Source organism: Alosa alosa, chromosome 11 (genome assembly GCF_017589495.1).
Source record: "Alosa alosa isolate M-15738 ecotype Scorff River chromosome 11, AALO_Geno_1.1, whole genome shotgun sequence".
Taxonomy (NCBI): domain Eukaryota; kingdom Metazoa; phylum Chordata; class Actinopteri; order Clupeiformes; family Clupeidae; genus Alosa; species Alosa alosa.
In genome coordinates this window covers 18,480,123-18,497,622 of record NC_063199.1, presented here as the reverse complement: position 1 = coordinate 18,497,622, position 17,500 = coordinate 18,480,123, and the positions used below count along the sequence as shown (strand labels likewise).

The 17,500-nt window shown below is 43.9% G+C and overlaps 1 protein-coding gene across 1 annotated transcript in view; it reads right to left on the bottom strand.

Annotated features, from left to right (window-relative positions):
• cdh13 (cadherin 13, H-cadherin (heart)) overlaps nt 1-17,500 on the bottom strand; it is a 431,894-nt gene that overhangs the window by 251,686 nt on the left and 162,708 nt on the right. Inside the window, exons 5-6 of the mRNA XM_048257795.1 lie at nt 3,912-3,917; nt 3,411-3,563 (exon numbers count right to left, since the gene is read on the bottom strand). Of these exons, the coding sequence (XP_048113752.1) occupies nt 3,411-3,563; nt 3,912-3,917 (159 nt within the window). The remainder of the gene's footprint in view (nt 1-3,410; nt 3,564-3,911; nt 3,918-17,500) is intronic.

The window sequence follows — 17,500 nt, the reverse complement described above, 5'->3', positions numbered from 1 at the left end:
TTGTGGGGGGAAAAAGACGTGGAGAGAGACGTGGAATCAAAGACTTGCTGGAATCACTGGAGTATGACAAATCAAAGTGCTTGTATTGTCTCGTCTGTTATCAGGTGAAGCCAATGGCTCCTCTCCTGCCTTTGTTGATATATTGTGTGTTTTAGGGGAGCTTTGAGCTCTACTGGAAAACTGTCTTAAAATGTCATGGCCAATCACAGAGATAAACTCCAATCAGATCAGATTCCTTTTCTTCTTTCACTCTTTCACTCTCACTCTCTCTCTCACTCTCTCATTCTCTCTCGCTCTCTATTCTTTTCCTACTCAGATTCCATTGATCCATAGAAAAAAAAAAAACATCTGAGTTAAGAGAAAAAAATTCTCAAGAACAACTTGGCACCGTGCACCAGCAACAACAAAGTTAGGGAGAAAGTTTCTTTCCTCTGTCTCTCTCTCTGTCACTTTAATACACCCGCCTATTCAAATAGTTTCTGTCTCACACATACTTACTCAAGCTTGCACACAACAGCTGGCCCTCTCTGAGCCAAATCAACCATTCCCAGACACACACACCTTTTTCACACACACACACACACACACACACACACACACACACACACACACACACACACCTTTTTTCACACAAATGAATCATCCTCCAGTGTTATCTGATGAACTAAATTAATAGTGTGACGTATACCTGAACATTTTTTGCAATTTGCACACATGGGAAAGGTCATCTTCAAAATAACTGGCCTTTTGCCGTGCAGTTGCCTTTAATTAATGCCCTTAATACAGCAGCTGGTATCAAATGAGCCATGTGCAACTGTGTGTGCATGTGTGTGCATTTGTGTGTGTACTTGTATGGGTACTTATAACACACACACTTTCACATGTCCAGTTACAATAACGAGGGTAGTTGGATCCACCATTGGACAGTTATAAAAACCTTTAACTAATTACAGTTTTTTACAATTGTTTACACACGTTTTCAAAACTGTGTCTATTTTTCAAAACTCCAAACACAAAACCCACAATACAAAATGCAAAATGCCTCAAATCTCCAGCAAAATGACACACAACATTCAAAATGTCAAAAACACATCTTTAAAGCAAACATCCGCCTCACATTACAAACACTTTTGTCATAATATGACATTTTGGATACATCATGTACACACTGTTACTCAAAACCTAATGCTCTTCTGTCTTTCATAGGCTTTATGTATTTCCATACAAGAGTGAAAGTTACGGTATCTACAGAGAGAAGTTGAAATACACTGTATTATTGAAACCAAAAATAGTGATTTTTCGCAAATAATTTGCTGTTGCAAATACAGTATTTTACAGCCAACAAGAACAAAGCAAAGCAAAATACAATGACCACCAGATGTACATGGAGTTCTGAAAAAGCTGATTTTGCCTTAGACGGAATTGACTGGCTACTATCAAATTACTTTGCTTTTTCCAAAGAAAAGTGTGTGTGTCTGTGTTTATGTGTGTGTGTGTGTGTGTGTGTGTGTGTGTGTGTGTGTGTGTGTGTGTGTGTGTGTGTGTGTGTGTGTGTGTCTGTGTGTGTGTGTGTGTGTCTGCGTGTGTCTGTGTGTGTGGGGGGGGAGCTAATGGTAACTTGGGGAGACACAAAAATATAGTAAAAAAGACAAGTTTTACTGTACATAAAGTCGACTTTTTGTAGAACATTCCTTTCAAAGTATCTGCATTGGTTCTGAACATTTGAACCGTAAATCCTCTAGGAGCAGATTGAGAGGGTCCATACCTACATAGAGAGTCAGTATGTCTACACATAGGCCTATACTAAGGCAATGATTGGATGGTGTTCAGTAAAGTAATGAGTGTTTACACATGTGAGGAGAGAGAGTGAAGCACTGGTGTGGCATTTTGATGGGTTGTGTTTGAAAAATGAAATCAAGTTACTTCCTGTTTGATTTTTGTGTGTTAAGTAGAAAATTGTGTGTGGTGTTTTGCAAAATGTGTTTTAGTCAATTGACCGTTCGCAAAAGCCATGCCCCCTAGTTATTGTTACTACGCCCGTCAAACTCAGAACGGAGTTGTCTAGAAATTCAATGGTACAGTAGCTGTTAAGACACAAGAGGCTCTTTTAGAGAGCCACGGACCTAAAAAAATGTACAATCATTTACAATCCGTTGAAAGACTGCAGTATGACATGGAGACACATGTATAAAACTCATATCTAGCTTTGTTGGGTGACAAACTTAAACGGGAGGCGAGTGTGATTCACTGATATTAATATTAGCTGTGCTAGATAGACTTGCATGCATGTTACAAGGACACTGGGCCATGCCATGTAAGGAACATGGTGCTGCCAAAAATCGGAAACATAGCCTACATTGCAGAGCCACTTCAACTTTATTATTATATGGTGAATAAACGTTACACTACTGTGCACAGCCCCACGCTTCTCTGACGTGACGAAGCTAGCACGTTATTAGCAGCGGTTAGCTAACTATGCTAACGTTAGTTATCTAGAAGCTACAAGTCTCCTCCAAGTGACAATAATTTTATATACAATGCTGGCAAAGCTGAAAACAATTAACATCCTTATTTATCTTACTTACTGTACATTGAGTTGACTGTGTGGCTTAATCCACAGATGTGGTGGAGCACTGTTTAGTTATGGTTTGCTAAGAAGTAACCCTTTGCTTTAAAATAGTGGAGATCTGGGACGAGAGAATTTAATCTAATTTAACATAATTACAGAAAACGTAATCAAGATTGAAAGGAATTTTTCTGTGTATCGGTGTTGTGTTAATCCCACATATGTCATTTGACTGTCCTTTTCAACTCACTCAACTCAATATCACTATAAAATCCCATAAAACCGGACAAATATCAAGGCTCCCAATACATTTCTATGGAACCGTAAGGTGAAGTTGACGGGCCATGTCTGCCGGCATGGAGCTACTGGACTGCCATTGGCTCATCTGCGTTCGATGGGCGGGGTTTTGCGAATGGTCAATTGAAAACTGAGTCAAACACTGAGAATTAGTGTATGGCTTTGCAGATTTGGTGTGGGGTTATGATGTTTGGAAGACATGTTTAGAAAATTGTGTGACGAGCAAAGATTTAGTGTGTAAGCATTTGAAAAAAACTGTAAAACCAACCAGCACAATGAATCGATGGAAAGTAAAAATATACATAACACTACTTTCAAATAGGATTGTTGGATCCACTGTTGGATTGACACACAGATTATCCATCGACTTAAAACCAACCTACGCAATGAATGCAATGAAGAGTGAATATCTACATAGCATGAAAGAGGTTACTTGGATCCACAGTTGAATCACTTACAAAAGACCAACCTCACAATAAAGTCAATAAATGTTGCAAATCAACATAGCACAACCAAGAAAAGTGTTCTCCTGAGGCTGGTTGCTTACCCGGTAGATGGGGATGACCTCCCGGTCGAGGGATCGGCTGACGGAAACCTCGCCCGTGTACCGGTTGATGCTGAACACACCCACAGGGTCTTCGTCTGCACCCATGCCTGTCAGACGAAACGTGTGGTCTGCTCGCAGCTCATTTGGGATGATCTGATGGAACACACACACACACACACACACACACACACACACACACACACACACACACACACACACACACACACATACATCTTCAATTATATGATACATACCTTTAACTGATTTATAGAGAAGTGACAATCATTTAGCCAAGACTACTGTATGTTGAGCCTTAGAAGTAATGATTTTTGCTGGACTGATCATCCTGCCACTAAATGTCATATAATCAATAATTGGATAGATCTGTATGCTGTACGATGCGAATGCATAGAACTGTGTTGTATCAATGTTATTGATTATCTGGTTATTCAGTCATGCACATGTACACAGACACACACACACACACACACTGGTACTCACATGTGACTGGAGAGAGCCAGAGGATCCATAGTCATCCCAGCAGGCAGGAGCAGGTTAGGAACAAAGAAAATATCCAAACCATGTTAGTCTCATGTCTGCATGCACATACGCACACACAGACACACACAGACACCAAAATAACCAGAAATAAGCCACATTTCCCTAATTTGCAGAGGAATCCTTGACATACTTGTTCCTACAAATTACCATGGCAAGCTCAGTGAATCAGGAAGACAGCGATAATGAAGGGACACAGATAGAGCAAGTAGATCTTCTGTGCCTAATGAAATATCACATTAACCTGCCTCCCTCATAATGGCTCCTAGTCTCCCGCAAACCTAACAGGTTGAGGCACACTAACATTTGCCCATGCTGAGCTTCCAAATGAAAGACTGGTATAGGGTTAATTAATTCTACGAAATAAATCAACATGTAATCCCTGATGGCGGAGGACCAAAAATAATTCTCCTATTAAAACAAATCCTGTGCAAAGAAGCACTCAGTTATTGTAAATAAAACAAACATGATATCATTTACAATTGGACGAAAAATAAGCATGCAAATCCAGAGAACAGGAATATCTAATATAGCTTCATGGAACTGGCAACTAAAACTCAAACAATACCTTACATAACAAAAGCTCCCTCTTGAGCTGTTTATCTGCCACACACAGAGGCTTTTCTCCCTCAAAGATCTGGCGTTGTGCTTAATTTTATTTATTTATATTTTAATTTTATAATTACAGGGTCTATTAACCCGGCATGTTATTATCTCAACAAACACACAGTGGCTGGGCTCGCTCGGAGAGAGGCCGCTGCGTGCAATCTCAGGCCTTAATGCCACAGTGTTTACTGGGAATGGGCTAATGGCAGGGAAACGAGAGGGGCGGACAGTGGGGGTCTAAGCTTGCCCCATTACTTGTGGGTACCAGAGAGATTGTTGGGGGTTGTTTGTTGGTTGGTGCTAACTCACAGAAGAATACACACATAAGCACACATGGTGCACACACACACACACACACACACACACACACACACACACACACACACACACACACACACACACACGCTAAACAATTTCTGTATAATTTGAAGAAGCACCACTTTGTTTCAGTCACATGTCTTCCAAAAGAGGGCCGGTCATAATCACTTTCCATACCCTCTTCCTCTCCATATCCTCTTCTTCATCATAATCACTTTCCATAGCCTATTCCTCTCCTTTCATCATCCATCTTCTTCTTCTCCTTCATCCCTCTTCATCATCTTCTTTTCCTCCTTCATCCCATCTTCATCATTTTTTTCCTTAATCCTCTTCCTTTCCATATCTTCTTCTTCACTTCATCATCATCATTATCATCAACATTTTCTTCTTCTTACAGTAATCTTCATCTTCTTCTTCTTCTCCTTCATCACCATCACCATCATCATCATTTTCTTCTTCCTTTCCTCCTTCATCATCATCATCACCATCATCATCAGCATCATCATCATCATCTTCTTCTCCTTCTCCTTCATCATCATCATCATCACCAACACCATCATCATCATCTTCTTCTCCTTCATCATCATCATAATCATCATCATCATCATCTTCTTCTTCTTCTTCTCCTTCATCATCATCATCATCATCAACATCATCATCATCTTCTTCTTATTCTTGTCCTTCATCATCATCATCGTCATCTTCTTCTTCTTCTTCTATTTCTTCTTCTTCCTCCTCTCCATCCCAGCTTGGCCATCTGGCTCTGCGACAGCCCTGGAGTGCACCCACCATCTCAATGGTTGCCATGGAAGCATGCTTCTCAGGCCCGCATTATCAATCCTCCATTGCAACAAAGGAAGATACTTTTCTGTTTAGTACCCCCCCCCCCCGCTCTCTAGCTCTCTATCTCTACCGTTGCTAATAGACAGGCTATGCACACCTGGAGAGAGGGCTGGGGAGGGAGCTATGCTGCATGAATAAAAGAAGGCACCGCTGCGGAGCCACTGGCAACTGAGGATGGGAGATGGAGTAGGTGAAGGGAGAAGGAGATGGGGCTGGACCAGCTAGGTGTGTGTGTGTGTGTGTGTGTGTGTGTGTGTGTGTGTGTGTGTGTGTGTGTCTGTGTGTGTGTGGAGAGTTTTCAGCGAGAGGAACGGAAAGTGCCAAAAGAAGTTTGGAATGATCAAGCGTGGCCAGGGGGGTGTGACTCGAGCTGCTCCTGTGGTAATTGATCACAGGGGTGTGTGTGTGTGTGTGTGTGTGTGTGTGTGTGTGTGTGTGTGTGTGTGTGTCTGTGTCTGGCAACAGCCAGGAAGGGTGCAGAGGTATTTCACTTAGTTAGATTGTTTATTGCACACACTAAAACACACCCACACCCACACACACACACACACACATACAAGCAAGCAGAGGGTGTGAGTGCGTGAGTGAATTCATAATGTACTCACACATACACCCACATTCACATCCACAAACACACCCACTCACTCACATCCTCAAAGCAAAGTGGATAGCTAAGAAACACACTAATAAATAGAGACTTCAGTAATGCAGACACACACACACACACACACACACACACACACACACACACACACACACTTGTGTTGTCTATCTCTCTCTCTCTCTTTCTCTCTCTCTCTATCACACACACACATACACACACACACACACACTTCTCCGGCCTACTCTGCAATCATTAGGCTCCCACAGAGAAACATCCTTGTGGGAGCAGCTCACCTATTTCAATCAGTCCTCATTACCAGAGCTCCACATTAAAAAGCCAAGCAGACTAGAGTTACCACTGGCCTGAGACAGCTCCCAGTACACACACACACACACACACACACACACACACACACACACACACACACATACAAACACACACACACACAATGGCATTTGGCAACAATGCAGAGCAAATAAAAATACACAACAGGCACAGACACATACAAAATGTAGTACAGACCATGAATGTACATGCTCATACACACAAATACACACACATGCGCGCGCGTACACACACACACACACACACACACACACACATCCTTTCTGTAATACATAGAGAGATGCAGGACTTCGCCTCTGAGCACTCCAAACTATTTCCAAAGTTTGAGACTCAGGGGACAGTGTGGAGGGTTTTGTGTGTGTGTGTCTGTGTGTGTGTGTGTGTGTATGTGTGTGTGTGTGTGTGTGTGTGTGTGTGTGTGTGTTTGCCTGGCAAGGAGGATTGGGGGCGTATATGAATTAGTCATAGAACCACACCCAGGGCTGTCACTCTGAGTGCTTTTCAGTGTTCAGTACGGAAAGGGAGTGAGGAGAGAGAGAGAGGGAGAGAGAGAGGGAGGGAGAGAGAGGGAGAGAGAGAGAGAAGAGAGAGAGAGAGGGAGAGAGAGAGAGAGGGAGGGAGAGAGAGAAAGAGAGAGAGAGAGGGAGGGAGAGAGAGAAAGAGAGAGGGGCGGACAGACAGATGGGCATAAAGAGAGTGGAGGGACACGCCCAGCCGGGGCCTCTTAAGTGAGCAAACAGAGCGGCCAGAAGGTCCCCCACAGGAGCACTTGGTGTCCGACGGAACGCGTCCGGAACATCCACAACGACTGGCCCCGACACACCCCTGCTGGATTTATAGGGTCAACATCACCCACTGCCCATCTCTACACAGCCCAAAGACACACACACACACACACACACACACACACACACACACACACACACACACACACACACACACACAGAGAAAGATACATACAGAGAGACAATCATGCACACATAGACAAAAACATTCACACACAGACACACGCTCACAGACACACACACACAAACACACAGACGCACACACACACACACACATACAGACCCCCTCCCGCTCCCCTGAGAGACACTTAAATTTGCCACAACAAGGTCAGCAGCAGCCAAGTTAATGACAATCAGGGCCGGCTGCTGATTGGTGCCCCCCCAGAGGCCATTAGGATGAGGAAGTGAAGAGGCCTCCGCCGGCCGCACAGCGCCTTGATGAGTAGCACTGCCCCTGCAGACGGCCAGGGAGAACAATGCTCTAATTAACAGCTGGGATTAGCTGCTGGACTCATCAGTGGTTGGAATCACAGCAGAGAGAGAGAGAGAGAGAGAGAGAGAGAGAGAGAGAGAGATGTGTATATGTTTTTTTCCTTTTATGTTTTTTTTTTCCTTATATATATATGTTTTATGACTGTTATTTAGTCTTGATGAGTTCTAGACACTGTATGCTTTGGCAACACTTTCTTCATGAATTGTCATGCCAATAAAGCGCTTTGAATTTGAATTTGAATTTGAGAGAGGCGGCAGAATAAGCTTGGCCAAGGGTGACAAATGCTGTCTACTCTTGAGAATGCTGGTGGTGTTATTTTATGCCCTGTACTTTTTCTATTTACTCTCCCTCTCTCTCTCTCTCTCTCTCTCTCCCTGTCTCTTTCTGTCTCTCTGTCTCTCACTTTTCCAGCCACAGACTATTTAAAAAGTGTCAGGAGCGCTAAAAGTGCACAGGAGAGTTCCAGCAAGTGCTCACTCTGCACTGCAAATGAGGGAAACACTCCCGCTGTTGGCCTCCAGGGGCACCAGCTCAGCTAAGTGATGGAGGGAGGTGAGAAAGGACAGATGAGTGAAGATAGAGAGAGCAGAGAGAAAAGAGAGAGAGGGTTAGGGAGAGAGAGAGATAAAGAGAGATAGAGGTTGAGGACAGAAGAGAGTGGGGAAAGAGAGTGGGTGAGAGAAAGAGAGAGAGAGAGAGAGGATAGAGGTTGAGGAGAGAAGAGAGGGGGAAAAGACAGAATACAGAAGCAACTGAACGAAAGAAAGACAGAGAGAAAGAAAGAGAGAGGGATAGCTGGAGAGGATAGGAACAGCCTGAGGCAGAGTTCTCTCTCGGGAAAGTGTCCTTAATGATGCAGGACACACAGGAATGCCACAGAGCTCATGTCGTGCCCACGTGGTGCCCACCACGGCTCCAACAGCCGCCCACGTCGTGCCCAGGGCGGCTCCGTCAGCCACCCACGCTTGGCATGCAGCTCTGAGCTTCTCTGACGCTGTCACAGTCCTGATGTTTGTGTTGGAAGATCATAGAGGGCCGTGAGGGGGTCCCTGCCTCCACTCCACTGCTGCTTCACACAGACATGCATGCAAGAGACACCACGTCTTCCTGAGTTTGACTTCCCCTTTCCCGTGCGACCTCCTCAGCGAAAATGACTGATGGCATACGTGTCTTACTTTGTGTGTGTGTGTGTGTGTGTGCGTATGTGTGTGTGTGTGTGTGTGTGTGTGTGTATGTGTGTGTGTGTGTGATTGTGTGAGACTGTGACAGTGCGGCTCCTGGGACAATTGTCTATTTTTTTCCCGCTCTTAGAAGACAGAGGCTTTGTGTAAATAGAAGAAATGACAAGACTTCAGAGTTTTGTCCTCGGCAGGCAATTACTGCCTCTATTTGTCCACGCTTTGCTGATGTTAATGGCATAATCCATTCTTTCTGGGATTTTTAGGGCGTAATTACGGTCCAAACAGAGATTAACGCCTGGCAGATGCAAAGGCCAGTGTAATGTTAGGCTTAGCGCTGTTGAACTAAGCTTTGATTAACATTTCCTCTCCTCAGTGCCCTGGTTCAGGAAGCTGTCTCCTTCCAAACTTCACTTTCACACACTCCAGGCCCGTCCAGGATTTTCACTCACTCTTTCACCAGTTTTCTTTTGTTCTGTCCCTCTGGCTCTCATTTCTTCTCTCAACCTCAGCAACCTTCTACCATCTTGTGCACAGACACACACACTGGTGCACGTTTCTTTCTTTCTTTCTTTCTTTCTTTCTTTTCTTTTTTCTTTTTTTTCTTTGTCACGATTCTTGCCCATGCATGAACACAAAGGTCTGTGGATCTATAAATATTTGTAAAGCCTGGTTTAAAGAAGTGTTATTTTGCCTGTTTATCACACTTAATTACCACTTCTCCAAAAACAAACACGGTGCCCTTTCCCTTGCGTTAATGAAACCCTTTTTGTTTTTACACCAAGAGTTGCTAATGAAAAGCAATGGGGGCGACCGTCTCAGGCAAGCAATTAGGTCGATTAAAAAATGCTGTTTGATCTCCTAAATACAAAGAAAGTGCATATATGGCTTGCTCTGAATTTCCATTTGAGGATGCAGGTGAGCGCTCATGAGTAATGGATCCACAGTAATCCCGCCAAGCGCTGTGGCGGGTGTCTTGCTGGGCGGGAAATCTGGACAAATTTGTCCTTTATTGCATTTTTTTTTCTCTCCCTCCCTCGCTCCCTCCCTCCCTCCATCGCTCGCTCCCTCCCTCGCTTCTCCTGGTCTTCTAAGCCTCGCCGCATCCGAATGGATTTCACGTCAGCCGGAGCCACCAGGGGAGCCGTGTGTCGGAGCCTGTGATAGACAGTTTAGCCAAACACGGGCAATTTTCAGGAAGCTTGTAATGATTGGGGAGAGGGAGGGGGAGGAGGAGGGAGGCGCAGACAAAAAGAGATAGTGTGCGTGAGAGAGATACAGAGAGAGAGAGAGAGAGGAGAGACAGAAAGACAGATAAGGGGAAACAGTAAATGAGAGAGAGAAATATAGCAGAGGAAAAGACAAAAAGAGAGAGAGAGAGAGAGAGATACAGAGAGAGAGAGAGGGAGAGAGAGAAGCGAGACACAGAGAGCGAGAGAGGAGAGACAGAGAGACAGATAAGGGGAAAGAGTAAATGAGAGAGAGAGAAATATAGCAGACAAAGACAAAAAGAGAGATAGACAGAGAGAGAGAGAATAGGAGAGTTACGGAGGAACAGTCAGGAAGTGTAACTGTGTGATGCTTGCCCTCCGAGCCTTCCTCACACAATTAACACGATCAATTAGACTTAAACGAGCAGGGAGCCTTGGGCGCCACACACACACACAGAGAGAGAGAGAAAGAGACACACACACAAATCCCTGAGAGAGGGATTTTCAGAAAACTACCCTTTTAACAAAAAACCCAAACAAGATGTGAGCTTAAGCTTTTAGAGTCAATGTTCTTCCCCCATTGTCTGTGTTTTTTGAACATCTTGACTGTTTGTGACCTTTAGCCGTCCAGACGGTGGTGGAGAGGAAATACACACCAGAGAGATGAGAGGAAAAGGATCATTGGAGGACCACGAAGTGAAGGACGGGAGGAGAGAAGGCTTTATGTGATGAGAGGGCACCTGCTGGGATATTGCAACCCGCTCAAAAGTCAAATATGCATGAGTGAATTGTGTGTGTGTGTGTGTGTGTGTGTGTGTGTGTGTGTGTGTGTGTGTGTGTGTGTGTGTGTGTGGGTGGGTGTCTGTGGGTGTCTATGTGTGTATGTGGGTAAACATGTTTAAGAATGTGAGCTTATGTATGTGTATGTGATGTGTATGTGTCTGTGTTTGTGTGTGCTATGTGTGTGTGTGTGTGTCTATGTTTGTTTGTGCTATGTGTGTGTGTGTGTGTGTGTGTGTGTGTGTGTGTGTGTGTGTGTGTGTGTGTGTGTGTGTGTGTATGAGTGTGTGTATGTGTGTGATGGGGATGTTCCACTTTCATGAAACCTTTCAGCAGTATGAGGGTGGGAAAGAGAGAATGAGAGAATGAGACAGGAGTCTGCACTAATCCTCCATGAGGACATGGTCACGGACCCCCTGTGTGGGTGCTGCCATGGAAACCGAGCACGCTCAGTACCCACCCTCCCCCCCCCCCCCCCATCCTTTGACAAGCAATTTCATATCTCCCGCAGATCGCTTCTATGCGCGTGTGCGTTCGTGCATGCCTGCTTGCATATGGCGTGCGTGCGTGTGTGCATGGTGTGTGTTTGTGTGTGTCTGTGTGTGTGTGTTGGGGGCACCATAAAGATGGATAAACATCATAAAAAAAATGATGGAACACTGAATGGCAGACAGGAAGTGTGTCAAAAAAGCAATGCTCATCCGAGTGGAAAATCCATTTTATCCAGCCTCCCATGTGTGGTTGTTTGTATATATTTGTGTGTGTGTGTGTGTGTGTGTGTGTGTGAAAATGTATGTACTGAGGTATAGGTGTGTGAAAAATCCTTACCATGACTGCTGTGCTGACAACAGGTTTCTGGTAATGGGAGAGAGAGCAAGACCAAAGGATGATGGGAAAGACAGAGAGAGGGATAGAGAAGAAAGAAAGAAAGAAAGAAAGGGGCAGAGGGCGGTGAAGTGTATGGCTGAGTGAAGTGGAGGGAGTGTGGATAAGTTTTCGTTCCCCAGGGGTGGTGTGTGTGTGTGTGTGTGTGTGTGTGTGTGTGTGTGGGGCAGGGGGGGTGGATGGCGTACAGCGAGGTCATTCAGCCCTCTCCGCCCCTGTGAGATACCTCTGCCCCGTGGCTAGAGCTCAGGCGGAATGCGGCCAGTGAGGCATCCACCAACAATCTGTGTCCTGCGCCGCATGTGTCACTCAAAAGCCCACTACTGCTCGCCTTCTTTATAAGAGAGTGGAATGGAAGTGACCTAACCATGGGGAACAGGTAATTTACAAGTGTGTGTGTGTGTGTGTGTGTGTGTGTGTGTGTGTGTGTGTGTGTGTGCGTGTATGTGTGTGTGTGTGTGTGTTGTAAGTCAATGTTGTGCGTACATACTTGTATATACTACGTATATATTTGTACATGTACAGTATGACTCTGCATGTGCGTATGTCTGTGTGTGTGTGTGTGTGTGGGGGGGGGGGTCGGGGGCTGGGGAGGGGTGTTCTGTGTGTGTGTGTGTGTGTGTGTGTGTGTGTCTGAGAGAAACTTCAAACGTGTGCCACTTGAATTACAAGGCAAAATTTGAAACTGTGTAAGGTTGAGTGACACTACGCTTGTGTGAGTGTGTGTGTGAGTGTGTGTGTGTGTGTGTGTGTGTGTGTGTGTGTATGAAAAACTTCAAAGCGGGGTCCAAAATGAGCAGGCGCCGGGCACCAAAAGCGCGCAGATTCCCCATCTGCTGGGCTCATTTCAGCTTCCCCTCTCTCTTTCAGCTGCTCCGTCCTCCCCATCCACCGTGTTCCCACAAACACCACTGGGAATCACCACACTGAACACTTCCACCAGCCAAAAGAACTCCTTTCACTGAAGTTTGGACTTTGCACTGTTGAACTAGTAGTTGTAGTTATACATACATTAGTTGTCATTGTTGGGGACACTTTAGAAGTTCATAAAAAACCAAGGAGGAATTGTAACTTTGGAACTAGATGGAACATCTGTAAAAAGCATCGAGTGTTACACACTGTCTGGTTTTACACACATGTGCGCACACACGTTGCAGTTGTAGTTGTAGTTGTAGTTGTTGTCACAATTACAATACAGTCAGGTATTTGTATACTATTGTGTTGCACTGTAGTCGTCAGGAAATATAATGTTGTTCTCTTGCCAAGTGTCCTTTCAAGCATAGTTTTATTTGTGTGGTTTTAGTAACAGGAGTGTTGTCAAACACTTTCGCTTTAACTTTAAATCTCTTATTTTGCAACTGCAGTGTGCCAATAGTGGTGAAATGTAGGCCACATTAACTGCATTAAGGTTGTGTGGTGCAGCACGCGTGTGAGCTCAGAGACATGTACAGTATAATGTTTTAAAAATGCTTGGCAGGTAGATTTTATCATCCACCAGGGCTCATGAAGGGTTAGCATAAAAGAAGAAGAAATGTCATTTCAAACCCCTGCTTCAAAGACTTTGATGTATAATGCTTTTCACTTCTTCGGTTACTTGAAGCAGCTAGAGTTAACTTGGTGTAATTGTGTCCGTGTCCATGTGTCTGTGTGTGTGCGTCTCTCTGTGTGTGTGTGTGTGTGTGTGTGTGTGTGTGTGTGTGTGTGTGTGTGCGTGTGTGTGTGGGTGTGTGTGTGTGTGTATGAGAGAGAGAGAGTGTGTGTGTGTCTCTCTCTCTCTCTCTCTCTCTCTCTCTCTCTCTGTGTGTGTGTGTGTGTGTGTGTGTGCACTGTTATGATTTTTCGCAATTGTAACAGTATTTTACTGCATTAAGGGCATTAACATACTGTAATGATTAAATGCAGTACAGTACTGCCAACCGCCAAGCATTGTGGGAAAATATCGGCTTCTTTTTACAGTAGTTGATTACTGTATATCAATTTACAGTAATACATTTGGCGGGGACAGAATAGCCAATTGGAATTAAGTTTTTTTTTTCAAAAGGGTGGGGGCGGGGTGGATGACGACGAGTCAGTCCATCTACTCTGCAACAACAAGCACACCAACAATTCACAAGGTGAGTCTTTTGTGGACACTTGCTGTGTCTAATCCCATGGCCAAATCTGAACTGAATTTTAATAGCCAACTCGATAGCACTACAGTAGTATCCCTTTTTGGCGCGGTAGCTAGCTAGCTAGCTTGCTTGCTTGCTTGTAGTTTGGCTATCCGTTTATCTTTTTTATTAAAAGGGAGTGGGCGAGGGAGGGGTGGCAGTCTAAGCTTTTCTGTATTTTCCTGGGGACAGGGACAACCAAAGACTGGGACTGTCTGGTCACCTTAGTCTGCTTTGTGTTTGTGGGATATTGACCAGCTTTGGCTAGCACTAGGCCCCATTACTCCTTGCCCCATTACTCTTAAAGCATACCCGTACCCTTGGTAGGTAGTGTAGCAGTAGGCTATCCGGTTTCTAGCATGACCTCTCTGCAATTGCAAATAGACCAATTTCACAGTGTCCAGGTGTCCGGCCTCATTGATGTTAATGATACCTTAATTGGCAGGGTAAAACGTCTTCCTGTTTCTGTTCTGCTGTGTATGGGACAGTGCTCTTCCACAGGAAGTTGATTTACACAGCGGCCCCATCTTGTGAAATGGGCTAATTGCATCTCTAGTTTATGACTCTATTGCTAAGCTTGCCTAAGCTTCTCTACTCTACATGTATTAATTGCACCTAAATTCAATCTAAAATGGGCTGCCTTTATTTGCCTCTCATCAATTCCTTAAGACTGCTTGGCCTATTATTTCATCCACTGAACTCATATGGCCACTGTGAAAATTACATAAGGAAACTTTGATTCTGAATTGACTTTGAGTGACATTTTTTTCTGGCTTTGCCATTTGCGTAGGCTATCTAGTTGATTAATGCACCTGACTTCTGATGGCTCAGCTATCCTAGGCAACGGCATGACCTCTCTGCAATTGCAAATTGCATCTATTCATGGGTTTCACCAGGTCCCTTTCCACAGGTGTATAAAAAAGCACCATGATTATGAATGTAGACTGCATGGTGTTTGATTAATACACCTGTAGAAAGGGACCTGATGAAACCCATGAATAGTTTTATTGTAATATTATGTTAAAAATTGGTGGTAAGCATTGGTTTGATTTTATTGAACCTTTATGTCTGCAGATTCATTCTCAGGATTAATCCTGAAGGCTCCAAGTGTCAGGCCAAATCCCAAATCAGCCACCAGACAGGGAAAAAGGTTCAAAGGAAGACGGTCGCCCTCAACCCAGTCGTGGCGTCTTTTATTAGAGAGTTGGTGGATTTTGAATGGCTGAATTACTGGTAATTAGGCTAATTCTGCCATATTATGAACTCTGTAACACATCCAGAGGCGGACAGAGTACACAGCTTTATTATTTGAGTAAAAGTACAGATACCCTTTGCTCAAAGCGAAAACTATCATTAAATTGAAATAGTCTGGCGAGGTGGGGCCAAAGGTTGGCACATTCCCGGGATGGACCTGCTGCGTCTTCATCCATTGTTTCGTCCATGGTTTCGCCTCTTATCTAAATCTGACCATGGAGTTGACTTTGGCGGAAAGCTGAAGGTGATTGCTGATAGGCTGTCCCAATCAGTGGCGCCAGCACAATCCAATCACGTTTGAGAGGGAAACAACAAATTGAGGGTTTTCGAGATTTTTCTTTTTTCCTTTTTTTTAGAAGAAGTAACGGGTACTCACGGTTATGAATAGAAATGTAGTGGAGTAAAGAGTACAATATTTAAATGTACTTGAGTAAAGTCATGAGTACTCCCCAAAAATGATAGTCGAGTAAAGTACAGATCCCTTAAAATTGTACTCAAGTAAATGTACTCCGTTACTGTCCGGCTCTGAACACATCACAGGCCTTAAAGGAACATCACATTTTAGGGAAAATAGATTATTTGTCATCGATCCCTTGGTTAGCTAATATAATGCATGCCCTGCCCTTCCCTGTGTGTGCAGAACTTGTTGGATTATACCATAAAGACAGTCATGTTGTTTTACAGTTAGTTTGTCTATGGTTGCCATTATATTTGTATTGATGAGGTTTTCTTAATAAAATTATAATAATTTCACATACATACTGGTTAATGTGTGTTTTTTAATATATAAAATAATATTGTAGTAATAAATGCAGTAGCATTACTGCAAATGATAAAACAGTAGTAGTAAGTACTGTAAATAAAGATACAGTAGTATGTGTACTACTGTAAATCATAATACAGTAATAGAGCACTACTGTAAATTATGATACAGTAGTGTGCAAAGTTACTGTAAATGCTAATACAGTAATAGGATAACTACTGTAAATCATTATACAGTAATGCTACTGTAAATTACAGTTGCAGTAAATTACTGCCAACTGGCTGCCAGTGAGTTACTGTAAAATTACAATATATTTTTTTTTTTACAGTGTGTGTGTGTCTGTCTGTGTCTGTATCTCTGAGGCAGGGAAAGAACTAGCATCCCTGACCATTGAACTTCCAGCTCTCGTCTCCAGGAAAATTACCTATCACAGAGCAGATCCACTGTGTGTATGTGTGTGTGTGTGTGTGTGTGTGCGCGCATGTGTAGGGGGAGTAGAGAGAGTGCCCCCCTTTAGAAGCCTTCATCTCTCCTGTGTGCAATTATGTGGCCTGTTCAGCCCCTCTGTGATGGCTCTCTTTCATTCCTGAGGCTTTGAATTTTCAAAGGGTCTCATGGGATGACACAGATATCTGCAAAGCCATCTCTTTTTTGCCTGGTTACATATATATTCTATATGACACACACACACACACACACACACACACACACACACACACACACACACACACACTAACACAAAGTTTCACACACATGCACACACACATATATACACATAGAAACTGACACAGTCACACTGTCATAATTACAACCAGTCACACACACACACACACACACACACAAACACACACACACACACACACACACACACAGATACACACACACACACACACACACACACACACACACACACACACACATACAAACCATACATATGCACTCATATGCACAAACGCACGTGCAGACACACACACACACACACACTAACACAAAGTTTCACACACATGCACACACACACATACATACCAATAGAAACTGACACAGTCACACTGTCATGATTACAACCAGTCACACACACACACACACACAAATGTACACACGCGTGCGCGCGCACACACACACACACACACACACACACACACACACACACACACACACACACACACACACACAGTCTTATGTACAAAAGCCCACACACTTTCAAGTATGCTTGAGAGGACCCAGAGATTTTCAAACACACTCTTAAAAGTGGACGGGACACTCGCAAAGCCTGGCGTTCTGTGAATAATGTCAGAAGACCTCCCCAGGGATCCGACG